We start from the raw sequence: 27496 nt of genomic DNA, 5'->3' as shown, positions 1-27496 counted from the left end.
TTGTCTGTCAATGTGGAATTGTATAAAATAAAATGTGTCATTTACAAGATCTGATATCGCGACGAGAAATAGAGACAGGTTGAAGAGAACGGGTCCACCATCTTCAACAAAGGGCATTACTCTGACGTCATATCCAGTGTCCAGAAGATAATGTATAAGGCGCCCTTGGTCACCCCTGCTAGTTCTATTACTCCTCCAGGCATCTAAAACAAATAAATCAGAAATAATAAAAGCTTTAAATTACATCGAATGATCGTCTTAAACTATGTGAAAATTATGTACATGCTCTTCTTACAAATAACCAGATTATTAATGCTTGTTATTGCTTAATAACAGATGTAAAACAAATCAATATATATTAAGTGAATTTAAATTGCAATTCAATTCATTTATTTGACATCCTTTAGAAATATACAAACACACGTACAAGGATAATTATGATGCAGGAAACAAAGAGTAAAAGAATTTAAATAACAATATAAGTAATATACAGTGCGTATCAAAAAAAGTTTACACTTAAAAAAAACATCCTGTAAAATTATACATTTGTAATATCTTGGAGATTTTTTCACATTTTAACATTGGTACAGATCCAATAAAGCAAATGACAATATAACAGTCGAAAAATATTTCCGCTTGAGTGAGCACTACTTACTTGAAAAGTTGGTGAAAATGATTTGCGCAGAACTTTGAAGTAGTTAATTTATGAATAAAAGTAGACCTTAATCATGAATAACACGTGGAATTTAGCTAGTAAAATTGATTTGAAGATATCTTTTGCCTTTTTTAACTTGTTTCCTTGCCCAAACCAAGAATATATGTGAAAAAAATAACCCACATGTTGAATATTCTTTATTTCCCAGGGCTTTTTCAAAGTGTAAACCTTTTGTTGAAATGCACTGTATAGAAATGTAAATGAAATGAAAAGAAAAATATAGTGGAGTAGGAAGTCGGAATAAACATGGCCTGTCAAAGCCGACCCTTTTCATGTGATTTGCACCCTTTTCAAAACGGCTTGCTTTTAAATTGAACTTGCATTTAAGAATAATTGAGAATGAACTTTGCACAAAATGCCGTTGACAATGCTATGGTGGAGTACGCGCAATACATTATCTAAAATTGGAATATTCGGTTACTTTTGTAAAATGCGGAAATGACTGATCGTGTTAATGGTGATAAGTTCAGTGTATCCACCATGGCGCATTAATTTGAATCTGTTCAAGGTAAACAAAATATAACCATGATTAAAATGAAACAAACGCATAAGATTTTGAGCCAATCAGTTCATATATCATCGGAAATTAATAGGGGAAAACGGCTTTTACAAATAGGGTGGAAAGTAAATAATAAAATGAAATAAAAACAAACAAGGATAATCTTTGAGGAAGGAGAGGAAGGAAATAAAATATTCCCTTTCTCGCATATTTTTCTTATATCACGGCACTCCTTAAAGCTAATACCATGCATGGGCCGCGGAACCGGGGTTGGGGGCTTCAGCCCCCCACTCTTTTTAAAAAACCGTGTACAAAAATGTAAAAATGACCATATGATTGTGATTTTTAGCATGGTCAGCCCCCCCCCCACTTTGAAAACCGTTCCGCGGCCTCTGCCCTGCGAATATCAGTCATTCTAAAGAAAGTATATAAGAATCGATCATGGCCAAACTTTAAGTTCTTTATCTCTCTAGCTCCCCCTCTTTCTTCCTATCTCGTCCTTTCTCCTCATCTAGGGAGGAGGGGGGGGGGGGGGATCTGAACATGCAAAAACTCATAATTTGTGGTATCTTTCACGGTTTGTACGTTGTTTGCTTGTGGCAGCCCCTGGCCGGTGCGGTGCCCCTCCCTCATGATTTCGCGGACCTGTATCTCCCCCTGAAAATGATTGAGAAAGATATCGGAAATATTATTTAATCAATGAAGCAGCTACTTACCACAAACCCCGTGTAGTATGATCAAAGATAAAATACCAATGGCAAGCCTCAGCATGTTCAGCATTATGATATACACCAATCACATACACGCATGGGAGCTTCAAACGAATGCTCCTCGTTGATTAGTGGCGAAGATGAAAATGATGAAAGTGATCACAGACCTAACGAGGAATGATGATTCTTGTATCGGTGGTGCGATGACTTTTACGAAAAGGCGCCGCGGATGTTAGAGCTGAGTGACACTTTAATGTTTTATTAATAGAGGTGGCTTGTTACTCGTTGATAGTAGGTAAGTAAAACGACAGGAAAACGTGAGAATTTGGACAAAAATGTGACATACAGTCACAAAATAAGCACAATATATCAGAAACCGCAGTAGAAAAAAATCGTTCGTGGGGTCCTTCAGAGAGAAAAATTACAACAATTACCTGGCAATTCTTGTCAGAAGAGGCAAAATTTGGGCTTATGACGATCGTCTGCGTTCGCGGAGCGGGGATGGCCCCACACTTTCGCGAAAACAGGGGGGGCTTTCTCGAAAGGTTGCGTTGGAGGGGATTCAAATTAACGCACCCTTTCGGGCAAACCGGGGGGCTTTTCTCAAAAGGCTGTGTTAAGTAGTTTCCGGAACCAGTCATTTGTATGAAAATCTATTCATCAAATAATATAATACTCATAGATAACATTTTACAACACTCTTGGTAAAACTAAGGTGCTGGCAACTCCTTGGTAGAATATTTCATGTGTATTTCTTTGTTGGAAGATACTTATCTATACTCAATTGCAACTAATTAGAAGACTTGTAATTGATTGTGAGACTAAAATGTTGACTTATAATTTTCTGTATACATCTGCCCCAAAGTCTACTCCAACTCATATCTCACCCCCCCCCCCCCCTCTACTCCCTATTTCTTCTTCTCTCCCACTTCCAGCAAATTCATAAGTTTATAAATTCAATTTAAATGAAAAGGCAGAGAGGTCCCCCTAACACTAATATTTATCATGACAAAGTGAAGCACTACATGTTTAAACAATAAGGCATTTTTTTCAGATTTTATATTTTAAATTCTCTTTAATACAATACTATCAACATGACAGAATAATAACACACGTGAAAAATATATACATCAAGATCTTCTTGAAAATAATTTTGAAAAAAAAACCCATCAGTACAAAGACAAGGTATCAACTATAAGCATTCCTTCCTTCAAACTTAACCCTATCTAGGCCGGGGTATTTTGGGAGTTCATACAGCTGGGGGGGGGGGGGGGCCTCCCAGGCCCCCCTGAGATCTTGGCCGTCGACTGCGCCAAAAAATGGTACGTGTATTGCCTGGGACATAATCTACAAAAGTGTATAGTAATTTTTTCATGCGAATCGCTATTAAGTGATTATGCTGATTTATGCAGTAGTATGCGAAATCATACTTTTCCCTCTAACTCCCTAAAAAAAGCTCCAAATGTACTAATTTTTTATATAAAACTCTTTGTGGTGTTCTTAGCAAGTGCACATGAAAAAAATTGTGATATCAACTCATTTTCTTATGTATTATATTGTTTTTTGCAATTTCTTATGTATTTTTTTGTTTTTTGACATTTTTTTATTATTGTATTTTTCAATCAAATTTGTTGGGGACTCTTCTTGAATAAAAAAAAGCATAAAATGAATACATTTTAGACCAGTAAAACTGAAAAAAAATCATACCTTTGATAACACAATTTGCATTGACTTTGTACACAAAACCACATTTTTGAGCAATTTTTGGTCTGGCATGCAGTTACATAATGATGGGTAATTTCAGAACCATGTACCCTTTGAGATGTTAAGACCAGAGCAAATGATGTGTCACCAAAGCAACTTGTCAGTGATTGTCTCTGGAAAATTTGCCCTCAGCCAATCAGACGCAAGGATTTCAATAGCTTATAACAATAGTCAGCAAAAATCACAAACTATTAATAACCTGAAATGCTTCAGAGATTTCACAAGCCTGATATTACCTCTCATCCTGGGAGTATTTCACAAAAACAAATTATCTTACCTCTCATCCTGGGAGCATTTCACAAAAACAAATTATCAGTGATTTTTACTGACTGTTGTTAAGCTACTGAAGTCCTTGCATCTTATTGGCTCCGAGTAAATTGGTCAAGTAAATCACTATTTGACCCATGAAATACTCTCCACTCTGAACCACTGAAGATGACTACAGGCCTCTTTTGTAGAAGGACCAAGGCTTGTTATTCTTTTAAAAACACATTCTCAAGATCACAAGGTTAATAGAACTGTTTTATGGAGATACATTGTGGCTTATCTTCCAAAGGAAAGTGAGCCCCTTTCTATTAAACATGTATTTCCCTATTATTTTTTTTTTCAAACAATATCCTAGGAAAATGACATGAAACCAGAGTGAAGGAAGGGAAGCTGACAAGTGGAAGATGAGGGGTCAGGATGGAGAAAGAAACAGGTGGAGGGGAGCAAGGAAGGGGGGGGGGTGGTTAAGACAAGGTAAAATGAAAGAAAAACTTTCATTGTATAATGTACAATGCAAGCATCAATCTCCAATAATCATTACATCAATATTGCACTTCTAATTTCCAAAGAACATTTAACATAATGAACTTCTTACATGTACACTTCTTACACTAGAAAAAAGTCTAGAACTGTACTTCTCCATGAAGCAGTCTCTATGGAGTTTTCTAGTAAATTATTTGGAGCTCTATAAAGTCCGATGATACTTGATGTTAATCTCTACACATGTAACTAACGAGACACAGGAACTCTAAGCAAACGTTATTCTCCTGAATTGTTGTGAAGCTGAAATAAAATAGCTCCGAAATATAGAGTAAAGAGCTATAATTCTTGATATGGAATGTTTGACAGTTTCAATTTTGAATAAAAAAAACACACACAAAAAAACATTTTAATATAATTTTGAAGCAAAAGAGGTTCATAAATGAAACCTACAATCAGTACAAGGCCATTCCAAACCCTTTAAAACATAAAAATGTGAATTGGTATTAAGGAAACCATAGTCATCATTTGTGGTCTGTTCTGTCTCCAATACTCCATTTACAAAAATTTTGGTCATATCATCTGATAACTTCACAACAGAAAACAGAATTCACATGCAAGTATTTCAATGGTTATAACTGAAAATTTGAAATAGGTATACTCAAGCATGACAATCAATATGACTTCCCTAAAAAATCTTAAGGTTCAATAATATCTTTTTGCAGAACTTCTCATATCTCAAACTTTCAATAAAAATGAAATTAAATATTTGAAAACCATGCTTAAGCTCATTGTACAACATGAAATTCCTCTACAAACCTAATTAAAATGACTGTCAAGGTGACAAATCTTTGGAACAAATAGGAGATGACTGGATAAATTCAGCTGCTGTTTTTCTTTAACACATAAACACGTAAGTACATTTCATGTACAGTAACATGTAAGTTTGTCTAAGTAGACCTATATATCAAGTAATCAGCTAAATTGGAAGAAATTTCCAGACTGGGGGGTGGTTCACAAAGATAAGTAAGACCTAGAGCCGTACTTAAATGCCGACATGTATACGATATAAGCAACGCGCAATCTTATTGATACGCAGTACTGCGCGTCATCTCGCCATGATCTGACCAATGCAGTCATGCATTTTATAGTGCACGAAACTAGGCATTTATTCATGACTCTAAGAGGGTGTTGCAATAAAATATTTGCAATCAATTACGAATATTCTGTTCCAATTATACAATTCATAGACCAATGTTAACTGTAGTTATCTGCTTGTTTCAAGAAGCAATTAATCTCAAATTTGCAATTAATTTCAAAACTTATGATTGATTTTTGAGGGACTGAAAACAGACACGCAATTTATCGCAAGCTTCTTCCAACGCTCCATTAGTGATACTTATATCTTTTTGTGACCCCCCCTTCAGTTCGTTGCAGAAAGAGTTATAATAAAAAACACACAACTACTAAAAATCAAAAGCAATAGTTTTGAACCTGGAAACAAAGATTTCAGATAATTTGTGTTCAGACACAACTCTCTCTCTACAACAGACCCGTAACATGCAAAGCATGAAATTACCTGCATACAACTAATCTACATGCATTTGGTCAAAAGAGACTGAGGCATATTTATCTGTACATGTTATTCCTAAATTTCCCTCGCATGGGATTGTGATACAAAATCTTGGACGGAATTAGAATATCTTGGGCCCAGCCGACCCATGCATGCAAAGAAAGGGTTTTACCTTTTTTGGAAAAGGACAAACTTTTCCCATTCTCATTTGCCACTTTTTCACCTTATTTGACTTTCATTTTTAAGAAATCTTATATCCTCATGAAAAGTGCATCATAGAGAGAGAGCCACCTGTGAATGCCATAAAGATATCTTGAACGGCAGGCATTGATATCTTCATTGATAGAGTGAGTGCTCCCTCTGTTGTCTGGAATGAGACATTGAATCTTCAGAACCAGCAGTCTTTCATTTGCTCTTCTCTATGAAGTATGATGCTATGGTATGGGGGGAAATAAGGAAAAGATAAAGGTATCAAAGAAACAGGAATTCTGATTGTAATGTATTACAGTCAATATATACATGTATGCCACAGCCATGATGAACATTCCTACTCACCTCACATCATGAATAAATGTAGAGTTTGAGAAGTTCTTTTCAGGACCAAATACCTACCTCGACAGTATGTTAAAAGTTATTTCCAGAACTCTTACTCTCACTTTCCCCAAAAGTAATATAAATAATAGGTCCATAATACTTCCCCACTGCATGTACATTGTACCTGAATAAGTTGCTGAATGAAATATATCCCAATATTAATGATTGTTTGTGATAGATCAAGATGCTATCGTAAGTATTGTCCCCCAAAACTCACACTTCATGCAATCATAAGGTAAAAGTTTAGACTAATATATTCAGTCAGACTGCAGGTCCCAAGAAAGTGGCTTCTTTCATCCAAGTGATATTCATGACTTGAGATGTTTTGCATATTTAATGAGCTTGATGCGGACCAAAACACCTCTTTTCATTCGATCATTGCTGCTCTAATTGTGCATCGAAATTCATGACTTTGGTACCATTGTAAAGAAGAAAAATCATTCTTTCAGGTCATGTGTTTGGATTTATTCAAAGATTTTGTAATATAGGTTCAAATTTTGATCTAAAATATGCTGCAAAATAAATATTTTCCCCTGACAAAAGCTGCTATTTTCACACTTTATTTTTGTTTGAGCCCAAATGATTTTTATATCATGATAAAGCTGAATATGTATGCTTTGAAATGATATAGGTTTCAAAATAAGAATTGGTTTAATCGGGTCAAGATCACACTTTTCATTTGCCAAGTACATAAAGCAGCTTGAAAACAAGAATACTGCACTCTGATTGGTCAAAGAGACCACACAATGGCAAATTCCAATGGTCCCAGTGCCTGGGTTCGTGGGAAGGTCACACTTCCCATGTGGTAATCTCCTCAAATACCCCGTGCCTGTTGTTCTGTGAACCTTATCCAGCCAATCAGAACTCTGGATTTCATGCAAGTACAAAATGTCAGAAATCTTGTCTTGTACCTTGGTGGGAAAAGTGTGATCTTGACCCGATTAAAAGGTGCCGCATATCAAGAGTGGCATTGTGAGAAAGTGCAGAAGTTCAGCTTTATGGTGATATAAATATCATTGAGGCTCAAAACAAAAAGTTTTGCACAATTTGCAAAAGAAAACAGAGGAAGAAAATTCAGTTTTGAGGCACATTTTCAGGCCAGAAATTTACTTATTTAACAAAATAATTGACCAATATGAAAGAGTAACTTTTACTCAATCTGATGGTGCAATAATATTTCATTTAACTTGAGATTAAAACAGGTAAATTCTTAGAGAAAGAAAATCTCACGAATCACAAGATTTTGCAAGGAGGAGGATTCAGCCACGAGATGATTTGGATGAATCTGGCCTTTTTTGCTCATTAGCATAGGGACCTGCGGTCTGACTGTATTCCACTATTATATATATTTTCCAAATGCAATTTTTTTTCCAAACAGACGCTAACAAGAAATGACATGACCTTATCTAGCAATCAATATTCTAGGAAACAAAAGTTTATCAAAATCAGAATGCTTGATACAACTTACATAGTGATTAAAGATAATCATTATTAACTTATGAATAAGTGAAGCAGTGTGAACTCACCTAGTTTTTCAATGGCTTCCACACACACACTTGGAAACATATTGTCCGAGTATGTTCCCATGATAACTAGAGTGGCGGTCTTCACTAGCACGATACCATCTTTGTCCTGTAAAAAAAAATAAATAAACAGAATTAAATAACACGATAAATTGCCACATACATTACATGTAGTCCAATCCTAGTGTGTCTACAACTCATCTAATATTAAACCATTTGGTCTAAATGTTATCTAAGAACATTTTCAATTTTGTCTTATTTTCCATCAATGCTTTGCATCTAGTATCCACTTGGTCTAACAGGAGTAGTCTTTATGATAAGATGAACTGTTAAGAAATTTTCATTTGCCTATTGTGCAAATTTATGTAAATAGGCATGGTAGTATATCAGACCTGAGATTCAGTAGGCCAAGTGGATACTAAAGTGACCTCTTTATACAAAGTCATCAACGAATTTATTTCATACAAATGCTTGTAGTTTCCTCAAGATGGCAATCAAAAGATAATATGTTAACGAGAAGTAAAGACATGGTATATATTCTAAAGAAAATAACATATCCATTTGAGAGTTAGCATTTGAGTGATCACATCAAATTCAATACTATTGAATGAATAGAGTTTTCTTACACTACATGTAGCTATCATGCAACAAAGATACATGTCGATTATGAACCACTCATATCACTTCATACAGATTAGCACTACATATATACATTAACCAAATTATAGCACAGCTTTACTATCTACAGAACTGTGCTATTAAAGTTTTATAATAAAAAATAAACAAGGGGTGGGGTGATAAATAAGAAGTGAAAAGTGTTGACAACAAGTCCTTGCCTACACATGTAAAAAGGGATGACCTATTAATAACTAACCATTTTAAAAGTATATTTGTCTATTACAAAAACAGAGTATATTCCTACATTACTTATTTATGTACTGGATATCCCTTTAAAACAGTTTTCTGTTTTGTCTAAACTTACACATTTAGCATAGATGGAGTTCTTGTCTGCCCTGACACACTTGTATAGTCTATTATGGAAGTATAGGCCTTCTAATCTGGTTCTGGGAGGGTCTTTGAATGCATCTATCATCTTCTGCATCTCATCTCCAGTAAGCTATGGGAATATGAATGAAATAAGGTAGTTAGTAAAGCACATAAAGACAAAACACAGAGGTCCGAATTCACAAAGGTGGTTTTGAAATAGGTTGAGTCCATGGTTTATGCACATTTCCTGTATAAATTACACTTACACGTATTTATAGTGGGTACCTGGCGCGTGTATAAAAAATTCCAATGCTGATGCACGCTCTTGTCGGAGCGCCAAATTGACGCCTATTATCATGGTTAGATACGCTATTTTATTCACGAGTCCACTGTTTTTATTAATGACTCCACTTTTTAAACAGTGGACTCATGAATAAAATAGTGTATTTTACCATGGTAACAGGCGTCAATTTAGCGCACTGAGACAAAAGCGCGCATCAGCATTGGAATTTTTTATACACGCGCCAGATACGCACAGCGTAATTTACACAGGAAATCTGCATAAGCCATGGACTCAACCGTGGGTTTTCAAAACCACCTTTGTGAATTTGGGCCAGAATGGTGATAAAAAGCTTATTTATAAAATCCGAAAATCACCTTTTCATAATGAAAAAATTAACTCCATAGCTTTTCTTGGCTACACATTATGGTGCTCTGCTTTATTTGTGAATCATCTTCTTTTGCTTTATTTGTGGTTTCCCCTTTATCAAGCCTTTGAGGCTTATTTTGGGACACCCTTTTCTTTCATTCATTTTATTTCATACAATTATCAATGTATCATGATTATATTTGTATATTCATACTTAAATGTTATGTAAAAGTGATATTTGTACATGTATGTTATTACTTCCATACATTATTGAAAATGATAGTATTTTCACTCTCCCTCAACTCAACTTGGACGTCTGGTATAAATATATATTTTTCTTTAAATTACACATGTATGTCCTGGGAATAGCTGACTGGTGAGGAATACCCATTGTCGTTGATATGAAACAGTTTAAAAAAAAAAACTCAAATGCATGTAAAAATGTAGATCAATATAATTGAACCACTGTTTCAACATTGACAAGTATGTTTGATAATCAATATACCCATAAAGAATTAAGAAGTAAAAAGATGAAAGAAAGAAAGTATGACATACTGTGAATCCAGCTGAGCTTGCTCTGAGGGAGATATCTTTTCTTCTAATGATAGCACAGTTCTCAACATGACCTGTAGCTATCAATGCATCATGAAGGAGACTCTGTAGCTGATTCATCTTAACACGATCCTGTAGAGGAGACAGGGGGGGGAGGGAGGGAATTAATATTCATTTCAGTATCGATTTCCTATTCATTGTACTTTTCTTAGCAATTTAGTCAATTTTAAAATCATAAAAATGTCCTGACATACATGTATATGAATCAAATAATGAATAAAACATAGATCTGGATAAAAAGAGGGGATCAAACTGTTTCAGTATAATGAGGATGAGCATAAAAAATGTAAACATAAGAGAAAGTTTTCAAGAAAATATGATCATAAAGCAATGACAATGGGAAAAAAGAGAGGAAGGTCAAATATAAAGTATATACATGTATACATGTAGATGTACAGTAAATGTTATCATCAAATTTGAGTTCATTACATACTATGCATTTCATGAAATATTATAATTGATATCAATTATTCTGCACTGCTGAAGCAAATAATTTTTAAGGGAAGAAGAATGTAGCCTAAATAAACTCCAGTCATGTATGAATAATACATGCGCATTTAATAGCTTGAATTATGTTGCTGAACGTGAATTCTCAAGCACTGTACACTGTTTAATGGCAATTACTGTACATACATGAGCATGAACATTCCTACAATACAAAGCAGTATAAAATGGAATGTTCACACACAACCTCAAATACGTTCAATGAGTGTACAGTGTACACAAACCAAGGATACAACAAACATACAGATTTACAAGCATATACCTGCGCAGGTCTATGAGGTACGTCTGGGTCCACATGATTAATGACAAGCTTCACTAATTCTTCAATCTTATCCAACTGATCATAAGATTTTTTATCCACCATGTTTCTCTTTTAGATTACCCCCAACTAGCCAAGAGAATACATTCAAGCCATATCAGCCACAGGCTTGGTATGCACGATACAGTGACGTACAAAAGCTTTGGGGCTATAGAATTACAAGGGAGCGTTCAATTGTTTGGTGTTGCATGGAGATAGCACAGTTCAATAGGTCATTGTGTGGGTTGTTCTACTAGCACTCACTGTTCAAAGTAACATCAATGCAGAATTGATTTCTAAAGGTCTATTGAGTGAAAGAGCACACTCTATTGACAAGGTTTGACAAGCTGCATCAAAGAGAAATAAAGCTTTATATTTATCAAAGAGCTTCAAGTGGGAAATGTTTTTAATCCAATAAAGACTTTGAACATTTACTGTTTCCTCTTTCCTTCATCCATATTTGCCATTTCAAAGAATTATTATAAGAATTGAATGATCAAACATTATTAATTTGAAATTTAGTTTATCAGCTCTGTGCAACATACTAGGCCTACTCAAAAGATACACTTTTTTCTTCTATTTTTGAAACTAGAATACTAGATACATTTTGAGTACAAGCTAAGGTACAAGCATTCCATTAACATTCAAGCATTCCATGAACATTTAAAGAATGAAAATCAAGAGATAGAGATTGGTATAATTTTGTGATGAATAATACATACATGTATATGAAATTATAATCTAAAATAAAGTCATTTGGTAGATTTTACACACTTAAGTACTGTTATAGGAACCAAAATTTTAAATTAAATTTTATATAAGACTGTTGGTATCATATAATGACACAAATGCAAATAATATATAAATGTTAAGTATAAATTGTGTGTGAGACCACAGTATTTATTAAGAATTTCATAATTTAAAAACACTTTTTCATTTTTTTTCTTAATAAAACATGGATTGCTTTGACCCCCCTTCCCGGTCAACTTTGACGCTTAAAATCACATTTAATTTCCTTTTAATAGGGATAAGCCAATACGATTTTGGATTGCATCCTTTCCCATTTTTTGTTGTGTGTTTATTGAACATGTTTTAAAAGAAAAAAAAATTGTGCTTGAAATTTGCAAACAAATATGTTTTCATAGGTGAATAAATTTGAAACAAACTAGAGTAAATAAATCCTCACAAATCCCCAATTTAAGGAAAAACTTTGCTGTGAACACGTAATTAATATATGGGTGGAAAGAATATCTTCTCCCAAATAATTTGATACCATATTCATGTGGTATGTCTTCATGCTTGGAGAATCAGTACATGCAGGTATTCTTTGCAGTGATGTAAATTCAACTTTTAATACACTATTACAATAAAGGCATGACTGCAATGAATGAATCCAGATGCCAATGGTGTCATAATCCTTCACGAGTTATTAAACGTTGTTTGTTGGATATTAATGGCAACCAGTCAGATTACTGCCAACTCATTAGGCCTTTTATGATTTTCTTTCTTTTCTTTGACGTGTGCTTTAAAATCGTTCCTCTCCTTCTTTTTTTTTCTAATTATTATTACTTGTTAATCCATTTTCAATGAAATTATACTTGAGAATTGATACTAAATCAAACAGTTATAATGTAAATTTACTGAAAAGGGGTTTTGAAATGGATTTTAATGCCATCCTAGTCATCGACATCTGGCTTCACTATTGCATTCATGAATTAATTTGGCACAAATCAAAATTTACATCACTGCTAAAAATACCTTCTGGTTATCTAAGCGTTACCACATACCACATAAACATGGTATCAAATAATTTGGGAGCACATACTTTTTAATTGGGGATTTGTGAAGTTTCAAGTCTTTTGTTGACTCACACGGTATATCACAATTATATTACCGGTAATGAAGAATCAAGCCATTTAAGATCTGGGTGTTCAGGTATCACGTCTTCTCCTTTATCACGCTCCATAGACATTATAATTCCTTGTTTCAAAACAAGTTTCACCTCAACTCTTTGAATCAGAACTCGCGTGTATGGCACAACATTCCAGTAAAAAATGCATGAATTTCCAAAATGCTTCCTTTTCAAAAATCCTGCATACATGAACATCTAGCAATTTAGGCACATGGTAGAGCTCTATATTAAGGCCATGTACATCGCTCAATGCTGACATCAGATTGAATTCTTGTTTGTGGAGACAAAATGCTCCAAGAACTAATTTATCAAAATCCATTTGCAAAATGAGATCTTAAAGTTTTCTCTCTAGCGAGAGTGCTTATTTACAATAAATTTCTCTATGCCGGTACTACCAAACAATAATTCTTGATGAAGTCTTTGCCTAGGGATATAATACAATTTAGAGATACATGTATGCATGCATTCCTTTCTGATAGGTCTCAATCCTTGGGAACAAATGCATTTACTCTTAAAATGAGACAATTGAAGGACAAAATGAAATAGATTTCAAGGAGAATTGGAAGAAAGTTTAATCAGGATTTTTTGCCTTACAGATCATCTCAAAGATCTCTGACTAATCCTTATACCCCCTCCCTCTAAACCTTTATCCTACACAGAACCCTAGGGCTTTATTCCTACCAGATTTGTTGTACCCATTGTAATGCTCCTAATAATAACCACAGGCTATAACTCACATCTATTGTGAACAAAAATTACTTTTACGTTTGGGACTTACATACAGATGAAGGATTCTGCTTTGCCCTATACTTGTGTTTCATGGAACACTGACCATTTCAACTCTTAACTTAATAACAAGAAGATAATCATTTGGGTTGGGGCAGTTTTAGTAGGTCAAACAAACAGCAGAACATCCCAAATTAAAGGAAAATGAAACCATTGGAACAAGACAGCTTGTGTGAAAACAGAAAAATCAAAGAAACAGATCAAGGAAAGTTTAAGAAAAATCATACAAATAATGAGAAAGTTATGAGCATTTGAATATTGCGATCACTAATGCTATGGAGATAGCAAATTGGCAATGCGACAAAGATGTGTGATGTCACTTGTGAACAACTCTCCCCATTACTTTAGTATATATTTCACTTGAATTGCCTCTTTTATCACATCTATCCCTAAATCATGTGTTCTTTCTACATGAGAGCATGAAATACATATTTTTTAAGAATACATCATGGACAAAGAGTTTTTATCATCAGAAGAAAAAGCAAAAATACTATTTTTAGGGTATTTTATAGTCCACCAAAGGGAAAGTTGTTCATCAGTGACATCACACATCCTTGTCGCATTGCCAATGTGAGGATCTCCATAGCATTAGTGATTGCAATATTCAAATGCTCATAACTTTCTCACTATTTGTCAGATTTTTCTCAAACTTTCTTTATTCTTATTCTGTGATTTTTCTGTTTCTACACAAGCCTATTTGTTGCAAAGGTTTCATTCCCCTTTAATTGCAAAACATAACACTACTGAAGATACAACAAAGTAAAGATCATTTTGATTATAAATCAATACCATTTGGTGCTATAGACCCCTTGTATACATGTATAAAAAATAGGGGATCTACCCCCATGTCCCAGATAATATTCAATACATTATACCTGTAATGTTACCTACATGTACCTCACATGATAAAATAAAGTGAATCTTTATTTTTGACAATTTTTTTTGAGCAATTCCGCTTTTAATATTCAGTAGAGGGTGCATTCTGAGCATTTGACACTTGTAATAAAACTAATTGGCACCAGCTCCTTCCCCAAATAAACAAATTCAAACAAATAAATAGAAATACAGCATATGAAGCAGCCCTTCATGTAAAAATACAAAGCATTAAAAAAAAACAGATCTCATAGACATTGATATTGCTCAATGTTTAATCATAATGTACATGAAGTAAAAATATAATTGACAAAATTATGGCATGTTTGTTTTTTTTACGCCCATTCTTATCCTATTTTTCATTCACTTATAAAATTTTAAATATTTATGATATGTACAAAAGTATGAAATGGGACTTTTTATGTATCTACATGTATGTTCTAAAGGACTTTTACCTTCTTTTTTTTCTTGAACTGTTTTAAATCAAATTATAATATTCATGAATACCCTACTAGAAATGCTGCAAACTTCCACTTTCCTAAAATAAGAACTTGCCTTTCTCATAAATCTATTTTCTTTCATGGCCCACTACTTTGGAATTCTTTGCCGGTTAATTTGAACACATCTTGTTGATTTAATATTTTCAAACTTCAGAAACTTTATATTTGATAATTAAACCTGTTTGTAAATATTTCATATACATGTATGTATAATCTAAATCTTACCATTTGTGTATCTATGCCTTTGTATTGTCTCCTAATTGTCTTTTGTACTTTTGATATTGTCAATAATTATTATTCTTTTTAAAGTAAGTTGGGTAGGCCTTTTTATAAGGATATTCATTTCCTTTTTGGCTGCTTCCCTCTCAATGGTTTTTGTCTTCGATGTTATGTAAACTTTGTTTCTATGTATTTTACCACATTTGTGTTCATTTTTATGCAGAGAGCAAAATAAACTTGAATTAAATTGAAGTCTCTAGATCACTGTGTTTCATTTGACGCAACTATAGGCTAATGATTGGTGTTTCCTAAGATGCACAATTGTAATATTTGCTTGTTTGATCTAAGCTTTTACCATGTCTAAGAATCATTGTCACATAAGTCCTGTTTTAATGCTGTTTAATATAAAAAAGTTTCTTCTTTTCATGTGCAGTAGTTTGTAACAAAGGCAAACTGAGATCCTGTGTTGTTTTTCAGAATTCATCATTATACTGAGAACATCTCTATTGTCAGTGATTTTCATCGATTAATCAAATGAGATCAACAGATGTGTAGTTGCTTATAACAGTAGCTGGTGAAAATCATTATTTGTCTCATGAAAAGTTTAAATAATTGCTTGAACCATCCATCTGCTAAAAGCATTTCATTGTCATCTTAAGTTGACTCAACACTGTGTCAATGGAGGCAATGTAAATTGTCTTCTTCACATCTTTGAGAATCAAAGGAGAGATAAGGGGCCCGTTGCATAAAACTTTTTACCTGAGAAAACTCGGGTTGTTTTTACCTTAGTTTTTGCCATGTGTTAAAGTCAATGGCAGAAATCAGACTAACCTTAGTTTTCAGTTTTTACCAGAGTTTTCTCAGGTAAAGAGTTTTATGCAACAGGCCCAAGGAGGGTCATTTCAGTCTTAATATAGATTGGAGTTCTGTACAAGGGCTAGAGATGGAATCACACTTGAATAATGACTGAATAACGAAAGCACTTTACCTACAAGTAAAGAAAGCAAGCAGCTAAGCACAAAATGAATAAATGAAGTTATGAAATTATTATCATCATTAACATTATTATTAAGTCTTATGTAGTGGCGCAGCTTTGCAAGAAGACAGGTGGCCGGCCGCCATCTTGCGCTGCCAACATACATAGAAAGACGGAGTCAAGGAGTAACAAGTTTGAACGAAGAGATGAAATATTAAAGTTGTAGGGGAGATTGGGGTTAATTGGAACAATTTTGACAAAAATTGCTGTAAAATCCAAATAGAATTTATTCGAGAAACAATATATCAGCTTAAAGCATATAAGGGCTTCAAATGTACCTGGGCATAAAATTTAAACTCTATGATGGTTACTGGAAAAAATCCACTTTGAACAAGACAATCGCAAGCATTCCAACTTTCACCCCATATACTGGGTAAGTTGGAACATGGTATGAGGTAAGTTGGAACACTGCATGGTCAAATAAGAAGTAGTGTTTACACATACAACTGTAATATAGCCTACATGTACATGTATTTGCTCTATTATTTACAAGTTCAAAATATTAAAGGTGTGTATTCTGATTTGTTGAACTTAATGTTTTCTATCATACAACCACTCACGCAAGCCAAATTTGTAGTAGAATTCCGCGCATTTGTAAATTTTACATAAATAACAAATATTTACGAAAAAGTATATATTTTTTGTTTTTTAAATGTGAACTTTGTTTCTTTACCCTTTGTTTTTAATTTTATTTTTACGATGAACTTTGTCGGGGACCCTTTTGCGATCATAAATAGCCTAAAATAAATTTATCATATGATTTTTGGTTGAAATTGAAAAACACAATTTGCATTGACCATGTACAATGTACATGGAATCACATTTTGGAGCAATTTGGGTCCAACATGCACATTTATAAAATGTTGCGTAATTTCAAAATTGTGCACCTGGGCATCGCAAATTTGGTCTCCAATGATGCGCAAGACTTGAAATAGTCAGTAGTGCGGTAAAAAAATTCGCGCGATGGCGTTGTGACAAAATTTGTCGAGGGGGTGGGCTCAAATTGACCCCCCCAGTTTGATAATGGTTAATATTGCATTAGGGGCCTAAAACAGACCTTAAAGAGAAATGCCAGTAGTTGCAGTAAACACTGATTTCATGAGAAATTCTGTAAAACCAGGCTTAATTGGCAGTATATTATCGAGGATCTAGATCTGGTACAGTTACATAAACTGAACTTCCTGAAATCTACGCTGAAAAATGTTCACACTGAAGATCACCAACGCGGATAGGCACACATGGGACAGTGTGTTATTATTGCTGGAATAAAGACCTGACGGAAGTGACCAAATCCGCGATTATTTTGCTTATTTCTCAGCAATTACACAATTTCTTCCAAAATCCTTTGGCACATATTTTTTATTCATACAAACAGACACTTGGGTGGTCATTATATTAGATTCTGTAAAGTCATTTTGAGATCGTTACCAATACTGGAATTTATCTTTAAAAGCACACTCAGCTCACCTAACTAAGTATACAAAACAAGCATGGCTTACAAGACATGTTCAAAAGAGTGTGAAATACTGTATACATTTGTTTTCTCATAAACATTGTTTTTATTCATAATTATGTTAGGGGAAGTTATGTTCCAAATACTACATGTAGCCCCTTCAATTTTGTACAAACTAACCCCAGAGGCCCATTTGACATTTATAAGCTTACAGCACAAATAATTGACTTCACCATGGCATAACCTTATTTTGTAGCTTGGTATAAATTATACCCCCAAACTGGCCAACTTGATCTATAAACTTCTCTGAGATAATAAAACATTTCTGAAAGAGGAAAAAATACAAAAGAAAATTAAAAAACAAAAAATCCTTTCTAACTTCACAAGGCTTGTTGCATTTGTGTTGTCTGTAATTGGCTGCTGATAATGGCAATAAATTGAGGGCAGTATTGCATTAATTTATTTTAAAGGTGTTAAAGTAAAAAAATTAAAATGTTTCAACTTACCCTGCGCTCCAACTAACCCCAATCTCCCTTACATACCGTAATGTTAATTTCAAATCAGCGTCAAATCAATAAGCTGGTATAGTAATCTGTTGTTGTTATTCGTGATTTATTTTGCTGCCGTTACTTAGCCTGTTAGCCCCACAACGACGTTGTGGGGCTAACACTAATAGTTAGTGTTACTTAGCCCCACAACGTCGTTGTTAAACTAACACTAACAGGCTAAGTAACGGCAGCAAAATAAATCATGAGCCTAGCTAGGCTCTTTAGTCTTTTGTAGCTCCTCTTTTCCTTAATTATTCAACATAAACAGGTCATAAGACATAACATTCGGCAGCTAGGCCTAGCTAGGCAGGAACTACTGACACTAAAATGTACAACAACCCTCGTACACATGAGCTGAGCGGGCACGGAATAACAAAGTACCCGAATCCACCCGCCTAGCGCAGCCCGCCTGGATCGAACCCGGAGTCAGTCAGCTGCAGCTGCGTTCATGATCGTCGAAATTACCCAATTCTCAGCAGCGGCAATCATCATGGCATGGATGTGGCGCTGAATCGAATTATGATGGAACATGTAAAAACTAAAATGTATGAAGAAAAAAAACTTACGTATTTCAGCCAATCATACAACAATCAGGAGAATCAGAACTTCAAATTTTCTTTTCTTGATCGTGTTTACAATATGCAATACACGTAAGGGTCAACTGGTGACCCGAGGTCATTCTGGGTCATTTCCATAGAGACTCTACGCGAAAAGTTTGGGAAAAGTTCATTGGTATTATTGGGCAAGAAATATAGTTCGAATTAAAACTTCGTTTATTTTGTGAATATACAAAGTGAGCTGTTCAAATTTTGTGAAAAACTTCGAGAAAAGGGTTAGAAAATATGATGTGAAAGTATATATCACTACAATTGTATATTTGCAGGAAAATGTTATTTTAACTTCACGAAATCGTGGAACAAACCGCGTAACAATAGGCGGAGTCACGTCTCCATTGATACCGCGGAAGCATGTGTTTGTTGTGAGGGAACAGGAATCAACAATACGATCGGTGCGGTTGACTGAGTGAAAGACACACATCACCGCAAACATATATATTCGCTATTCGATCATATCTGGAATTATACTATTTATTGGATCAAAATGGAGGAATAAGAACGTTGTTAATTTTAGAGATTAAGAAGCACAACATCAAGAAAGTGCGATGCAGAGTCTGCGACCTAGAGATAGATTGGAAAATGTTAGAATTCATTCTCCAGAAGTGAGGGAGATATTACTTGACGATGCACGCGAAAATGATACCCAGAAATTGGTATGTATAACAATGTGGGCGTGGAATGGACTGGCTGTACAAAATACTCGTAGGCCTCGCTCTATTTATTGATTAATCAGTGACATTGACTATATGGAAATATATAAGTTCTAGTTGTGACTATATGTTTGCCTAAGTTCTAGGCCTATAGGTCATGTAGGTAGAATTTGCTGTTGTTATATTATCATTATTATTGTTGTTGTTATTATCATTACTCTGTATAAATATTATCATAAAATTGCTTGATTATATATTATAATCATTTATATCAACATATATTTTATCACCACCAGTGCGGTGTATATCCTTCATTTTAATTCTAAATTCATGATGTCGTTGATGATAATGGTGATGCTAGTGCATACTGGTGATATTGGCGATGATGGTGATGTTTGTGATGATATAATGATGATAATGATGAAACTTATGAAAGCTCTTGTTATATTTTTCATCATAATCACTATTTGTTCATTTTTACTGTCATGATTTTTTTTTCATCATCATGATTCACCAGCATTGAAATATGCTCTATATTAATGGAATGATATCCTTTATTTATATCCTATATTTTGTTTACTATGCAGTTCACTAAAAGACACACATGGAGGAGGAAACTAGAAGAATTACCAGAGCAAACGGAACCATCCTGTTCATCTCCTCAGCGTCCTTGGAGTACACCCATAGCTAGCAGGACCAGTATGATGTCAGCAGGAAGCGCTGGATCGGCTCTAGATCAAACGGCTAAGATACAGAACTGGTTATGTCAGAAAGCTGTCAGACATGTACAGGTTGGTTAAAAAATGGTGCTGTTTAGGCAGAAGTAGATATAGGGATGGCCCCCTCCACCCCTCACAACTTCTCCAGAAAAAGAAAGAAGATATGAGAAATAAGGCAATAGAAAAGTAAAAATGTTTTGTCCCCTGGTGTCGGGGGGGGGGGGTCGTCTGGGAACCACTGAATTTTTCAGTATTGGATTTTTTAACACTGGTATTAAATTAATATCACTTTTTTGGGGAAAGTCCTACCAAAAGACTGGAAAATTATTTTGCTTGTTTGAGATCTTGAGTATGAAATGACCTTTGAAAGGGCATTCATCCATGTTTATCTGAATGTGTATATTTTCTCACTTCTTAACAAATAGAATCACACATTTTTACAGGGATATTCTAATGGTATTAAGTCAAGCTATCTGTTATCTCTTCAAGTCATTCAGGAGTAAGAGTATTTGCTCACTTGAATAGAAGAGTACAATGCTATTTATTTGTTTAGAAGGGAAAAGGATACCAATGTGTACCTATTGGATTTAGATGGAGAGGGATATACATGAAGGGCCAACTTTCTGAGATCACCATGGTTTCAAGAACACTTACAAAACAATCCCCAACCCCTGCCCCCCCCCCCCAAAAAAGGAAGAGCATTCAATTTCCTTTCTCTGGAATCTAATCCTATATAGCTCTACATTGTAGGTAAAGAAAAGGAGATTCTATAAGTGTGACTAGGGATGCAAATTCACTTTTGAGTATCTATTATTATATTATAATGCATAATGGTTATATCTCCTCAATTAAAATATTGAGATGGTTTCATGGTAGCCAGTAATTATCAGGAAATGTGACATTGTTTAAAAATGCTATACTGATCCCTTCATTATTCCATATCCAGAGGAATATCATTGTATAAAAACATTTTGTAGATGTGAACTTAAATCAATATAACATCCATAAACATGGGCTGCAAACTAGATATTTATTTTTGGCCTAATTGAACAAAAGCTTTATTTTTATTAGAAAATTAAATTTTGAGTGAATATCATTCTAACAATGTATTCCATTTTGTGACTATTGAGGGATTGATAATGGTTGTTGCAGCATATGTATGTCTTTTTGTACATAGCTAAATATGCTGACACAAATTTTCTTTGTTGATTTACTAATAAATTAGTTAATTAAAAATCTACTATCTAACTAGATGGTTAGATAGATTTACAGTGTATCTATCTATCTATCTGTCTATCTATGTCTTATCAAGTGAAAACTTGAGTATTTAGGCTGATTACTTAACCTTTATGTAGTCAAAAATATTCATAGCAAATGTGGTTTCTTTTGTTGCACCAACATCAATAAAATCTTATTGTTGTATTTCTCTGGCAAAAGAAATGAAATGTGGTATTTTAATCAATATTTCATTATCCCATTGACGTAAGATAATGAGCAGGAGGGATTGCTATTTGGAAAAACATGGACAGGAACCCTATCGAAGGAGAAAATTGATTTCTTACATTTTTAATGTTTGCGGAAGAAAGTGAGGAAGAAAAATAGAGAGGGGGAAAGGGTGATTTGATGGATAGACTTACAGAAAATAGACAGAAAAAAACAATTATGTTATGAAAATTATTGCTATATAACAGTTTAATTTTTTTTTTTGAACAGGAAAGAAATAGGAAATGAATTAGAGCTTAAAGTAAAAGAATAAAAGGTAACTACTACAGTTGAACTCAGAGAGGAGTTTTTCAGTAAAGAAAGAAATGTTCATGTCCATGAAGGAAAAAAAAAATAAAGGGCAGTGAATACTGTAGATCTACTGAGATCTGAGTAGAGAAGATAAAGCATAAAGTACAATTGTTGTACACACCTTATAATCTTGGTGTGTATCTCAAGATAACTAATTAGCCCTCATTCATCTTGTGGTATTTGCTTATAGATTCATGGTTATGTGGTAGATGTGATAAACTCATTGTGCTTTGAGCCCTAATTAAAAGATATATAGAAGTGGCTCCATTGAGCAAATATTGTTTCCCACTATCACATGGAATTGTGGAAGAGGTTGCCATGGTGATAAATCAATAATGTTATATGCATTTTTCAGTTTTATATTTCTAATGTAGACATTAGACACCGCCTATTGCTTCAAATTGTCAAGTGTTCATTATTCTTTCTGCATGGGATATTAAATTCATTTAAATGTGTTGTTGTTTCTTTTGCAAAAAGACCAGAAAATTGTCTTTGTTTTCTTGTGTATTACTTAAAGAATTTTTGTTCTTTTTTTCTCCATCTACAGGAGAAAGCAGATCCAGAATCAAAAGAAACCAAGAAGATGTATATGGGAGTTTTGAATACAGAGAAAACATTTGTCAAAGTAAGTATGAGTGACTAAAACATTTTTTTTGCTTTTTTTAATCAGACATTACTATCAAACCCTTATCCTGAATATGATTTTATACCCTCAAGTGATAAAATTATTTATTTTTGCAGATAAATATTAGTTAGACTGTTTTTATCATTCTTATTTTGTGATTCATTTTCATATTGTGCCATCATTTAGAATCATGGATTGCATACTTTGCCTTTACCACTAACAAAACTGATCATAAACTTTTTATATTGCTACTATTTCGGAAGTCTCGTTGCCTCTTCTTCTAAACCAGAAATATTTATCTACTTGATCATCATTTTTCAACGCCTTGATGTATTTTTGACAGGATGTAGACAACTACTTGATGAACAAAGATTTTCTTGACCTGCGTAAGAAGGAGATGCTTTATAAGAAATGGAGTGAGAAGATTTGGGAGCCAATAGATAGCAGTATATATAAGGAGATGAAGAACTACCCCAAGGTGGATAAGAGGAAAAGAAGTATATATAAAGAATACCTCAGGCATGGCAATAAAAAGGTAAGAAGAATGACAGAATCCATTGTTTGTTAATGAAACATTGTTATTAGGCTGATGATGCAGAAGTGAGAGCCTGTGAGTCACAGTTCAAAAGAAACTGCCATTTGTTACCCCATGATTGATTCCACACTAATTATTTGTAATTTGTTAACAGAAAACTTAAGACATTACTCTCCTTCAGTTAGTTCTAAAAATTATTACAGATGTATAAAGACATAGGCCCAAATTCACTTTTTTAATACCATCGGTTGAACCCATTGTTTATGAAAATGTCCTGTATAAATTACGCTTATTACCGCGTATATAAATAAAAAATGCCCTATGCTGATGCACGCTTTTGTCATAGTGCGCCAAATTGACGCCTGTTACAATGGTTAAGTTAGCTATTTTACTAATGAGTCCACTGTTTAAAGAGTACAGTCAAAAGAGTGGATTTATGATAAAAAATAGCATGGATAACCACGGCAACAGGCATCAATTTGGTGCACTGTGATGAAATTGTGCATCAGCATTGGACACTTATTTTAAATATATGTGGTATAATAAGGGTGATTTATAGAGGAAATGTGCATAAAAATTGGGTTCAACTGATAGTTTAAAAAAAAACACCTTTGCAAATTTGGGCCATTATGTTTGAGCCCACTTATTTTTAGAATTATAATACAGTAAACATTAAGCCAAAACAAAATTTATACAGTATGATGCAGTAGCATTAGGGGATCAATCTTACACATCAAATGTTTGTACGATATGCAAGAAAACATTAGCAAAAGAATATAGATGACATTTTTTTAAAATCATTTTTTCTTTACCTCCTGATTCACCTCCTGCCCTCAAATTAAGATTGATAGGCATTTCTTATCAGAAGGAAACTCAATAGAATTGTATTCTCAAAAATGAAAAAGTTCTTGTCATGGAAATGAATACGATATATTAATTCTGGACAATTTTTAATAGAAACTCTGTTAAACGACCTCTGAATGTCAATGAAATGTTTTTAATGTGCAGTTGAATGGTATATTTCCATGATTTCTTTGTAACATTGGTATCCTATTGTTTGTTTTCTGTTGACAGGGATTTGTATTTCTAGATACCTATGACACACAGGAGTATAATCCTATGAAGCTTGTAGTTCCTAGACCAGCCCCTCTTAAGATCCATAGGAACACCCAAGAGGACCCGACATTGCAACAGGAACGAGAGAGGAATAATGAAGACAGGACTACCCTAGCTTGCCAAACAGGTGAGTGTCAGGAGGATTTTAATTCAATGAATAAATTTATTATGATGCACACAGTTATGGAAGCCTTGATATCGTTTGAAAAGTTGACATCCCTTAGACTGAGAATCCTATGATGATGGCTTTTGAACTTATACTGGGGGAGGGGGTGTCATATTCAACAATATTGCAATATTGTTTGTTGCTTTTTATCAATTTCATGCCTATTTATTAGCATATATTTTTTCCAAGCATGGAACATTGTTATATTGCTAAATTAGAAACTGCAAAAATTTGCCTTATATTGATGATCATGTCAAATAGATAGGCCCTACAAAGTCTTTTATATGGAGAGTGATTTGGTACTTCTTCTGTTGTTCAATGATATACTACCTCCTGCATAAATCACACTTTTCACTTCATTTAGAAGATTTCTAAGATCATTACCCTTTTTAACTCCATCCAGGTGAAGTTTTACCGGACAAAGCAGTAGAGCGCCACCGCTTGCCCCCGCTCCCGCTGGTACCGCTTGGTCGTCATGGTACCGAGTGTGCTACATGGTTGGCCATGCCTCTACATGATATAGAAAGCCCTGTCAGACTAGCTAGCAGGTAAGATATGAATTCAAATCATCTAACTTAGAAAGCAACAGGTGTAGAGGATTGTGATAACTCCCCTTCAGTTTTGGTCTCATTTTTCATTTATAATGATATAATCCTAATTTTAGGTAATAAATATATCTATTGGAGTTCATTATACAGTATGTTTGTGGAGGAATCTTACTCAAGGCATGCAATTTCACTGGGTTTTAAATTTATTTCAGGTTAAGAATAAAGAATAAAAGGGGAATCTTGATTATTTTCTTCAGACTGTATGGTGACATATATCAATCACTTCATACATGTACATCTATGTTTGCAAAATACTTTTTTTTTTTTAAGAAGTCACTGGCCCGTATTCTGAAATCGGGTTTAACTTAAACTCAGGTTTAAAGTTGTGGTAGAAGTATGGGAAGCCATGTATAAGTATCGAAACTTGTATTAAGTTGTATGTTTCTTATGTTTACTGTGCTCTTTCCTGATTCATCGATGGTGAAGACAATCTTCTATTTATACTTCGTACACAATTATGAATGATTTGAGAGCCGAATGAGCTGAAGTATGATATCTTTACTGTTAGTGATTATGTAACAATTGGCTGTCCATACTTAGACCTCAACTTTAAACCTGAGTTTAAGTTAAACCCGACTTCAGAATACGGGCTACTATTTTTTTTATATTGTATGACCTTGCTTATACAATCTATTCTTTATGATCCTAACCATTGTGTTGTATTGGGTTTATTTGGTAATATTGTGTTTCTTAGATTAATGTTTAAAGAATATGGTAGTTGAATTTTGTAATTAGATTAAATTGATTGTTTAATCTCAAATCAATCAAGGTCTGATAAGATGAATGAAACCATGGAAACCATACTAAATCATTTGTTTTCTTTATTTTGTTTCCCCCGCAGACGAAGAATGCATGGTGTTTTCAATGATACCCATTATGATTTCTCTCAGCCTTTTTATGATCCTGCGAACGTCAGACTACATCAACAATCTCTGCAATCATCGCCTCAATCACAAGCAGCTGTTGCATCTTAACGCTGGATAAGATGTATTTTATTTGTGTATTTTAAAAATGTTTTATAGATCTATGGCTTGCTTTACTCCACATCATTTATGCAAAGTTTGTGAAGCTGTGCTCTGCTTTTGTATTTGCAGATGTGAAATCTGTGTCTAGTTTGTGTTTTGTGAAAAAAGATTACAAATGCTGTATTTGTGCTTCGCATTTGGTATACTTTTGATAAGTATTTTGAAGAATTATTTAATAACATAATGCAGTGTAAAGAAGTCAGCATTTTAAGACAAATTGACATGCTCATCAAGGTCTAGCATATGTTTTTATTTTTCTATGTGTAGATTTCATCAGATTCATACACTCGATTCTATCAAATTTCACCGTCCATGCATCCACTAAGCTTCAGAATATTTTGAACAACATGCTTTATACAAAATGCTGGTTGCAACTATGCAATTGAAACTAGTGTGCCATTGTGCCCAATGAAACTTAAATCATAGCATGTCATGAATTTTGATATATGACAGGTGTGTGGCCAGGCTGCATTGATTAAATACTTCCTATTTTTAGATTGTGATTATACATGTAAATGTAAAATTTGAATCAAAATTATGCATTTGGAGGGTGATTAACCTTGCAGAATGTCAGGTACTTTTTAAAGAAAATTTATTACCAACATTGGATTTTTTTTTTTTTATTCCAGTACTTTATTTGTAGTTTTAATGCAGACCCTTTGAGTCAGACGAACAAATTGTGAAGTGTCTTGATTTGAGTGAAATGCCTTGCACTTTGTATTCAAATAATAATGCACAAGTGACCTTTATATCATGCAATTTCATCTGCCTTTATGTTTGAATTTGAATTGTGCTAGAGGAAGTAATAGACTAATATATTTGTGGTAAAGTTCTGGATTTTAAAGGAAAATTATGCATACATGTAGAATGTAGAGAATGTGGGAAAAGCAAATTTGAAGGGATATATATGAGACAGGCAAAGAAAGTTAGAGAGAGAGAAGAGGGGGGGGGGGAGGGAGGGAGGAAGGTAAGAGAGTGTGAGATAGGGATTTAGAGAGAAAGAGAAATTTGGGGAGGGAAGCATTGTTGTTGATCTTTTCTTACATTGTTCATTTGATTACAATTAGCTGCATTAAAATGCTACATATTTATGTACTTCTGAATTTTTCCTGTGCTGATAATTCTGAAGATATTTTATC

At 34.0% G+C, this 27496-nt stretch overlaps 3 protein-coding genes across 5 annotated transcripts in view; 1 reads left to right on the top strand and 2 right to left on the bottom strand.

The window, feature by feature from the left end:
* Positions 1 to 1994, bottom strand: part of LOC121412444 (acetylcholine receptor subunit delta-like) — a 10982-nt gene extending 8988 nt beyond the window's left edge. The window contains exons 1-2 of the mRNA XM_041605254.1: positions 1931 to 1994; positions 46 to 203 (exon numbers count right to left, since the gene is read on the bottom strand). Coding sequence (XP_041461188.1) covers positions 46 to 203; positions 1931 to 1994 — 222 coding nt within the window. The remainder of the gene's footprint in view (positions 1 to 45; positions 204 to 1930) is intronic.
* A 1626-nt stretch (positions 1995 to 3620) lies between these two features.
* On the bottom strand, positions 3621 to 13359 carry LOC121413248 (profilin-4-like). Of its 3 annotated transcripts, XR_005969722.1 has the most exons (6): positions 13070 to 13359; positions 10317 to 10445; positions 9108 to 9242; positions 8129 to 8234; positions 3966 to 6442; positions 3621 to 3924 (listed from the first exon to the last, which is right to left on the bottom strand). XR_005969722.1 is itself a non-coding variant. In XM_041605998.1 (5 exons), exons 1-5 carry the CDS (start codon positions 13280 to 13282, stop codon positions 6414 to 6416), a joined length of 612 nt encoding a protein of 203 aa, XP_041461932.1. In that variant the 5' UTR covers positions 13283 to 13359; the 3' UTR covers positions 3621 to 6413. The 3 variants fall into 3 exon arrangements, 2 of the variants coding, with proteins under 2 accessions (XP_041461932.1, XP_041461933.1); XM_041605998.1 differs by having other exon boundaries at positions 3621 to 6442; XM_041605999.1 differs by lacking the exon at positions 13070 to 13359 and adding an exon at positions 11140 to 11483 and having other exon boundaries at positions 3621 to 6442.
* A 6126-nt stretch (positions 13360 to 19485) lies between these two features.
* Positions 19486 to 27085, top strand: LOC121413247 (protein FAM228B-like). Its single transcript, XM_041605997.1, has 7 exons — positions 19486 to 19772; positions 20357 to 20560; positions 22830 to 22907; positions 23251 to 23442; positions 24517 to 24685; positions 25128 to 25272; positions 26174 to 27085. The coding sequence occupies exons 1-7, from the start codon at positions 19665 to 19667 to the stop codon at positions 26304 to 26306; spliced, it is 1029 nt and encodes a 342-aa protein (XP_041461931.1). The 5' UTR covers positions 19486 to 19664; the 3' UTR covers positions 26307 to 27085.
* The last annotated feature ends 411 nt before the right edge of the window (positions 27086 to 27496 follow it).

The sequence above is a fragment of the Lytechinus variegatus genome, chromosome 4, assembly GCF_018143015.1.
Source record: "Lytechinus variegatus isolate NC3 chromosome 4, Lvar_3.0, whole genome shotgun sequence".
Lineage (NCBI taxonomy): Eukaryota > Metazoa > Echinodermata > Echinoidea > Temnopleuroida > Toxopneustidae > Lytechinus > Lytechinus variegatus.
The sequence above is the reverse complement of the archived record's forward strand: the minus strand, read 5'-3'. Positions and strand labels throughout refer to the sequence as shown.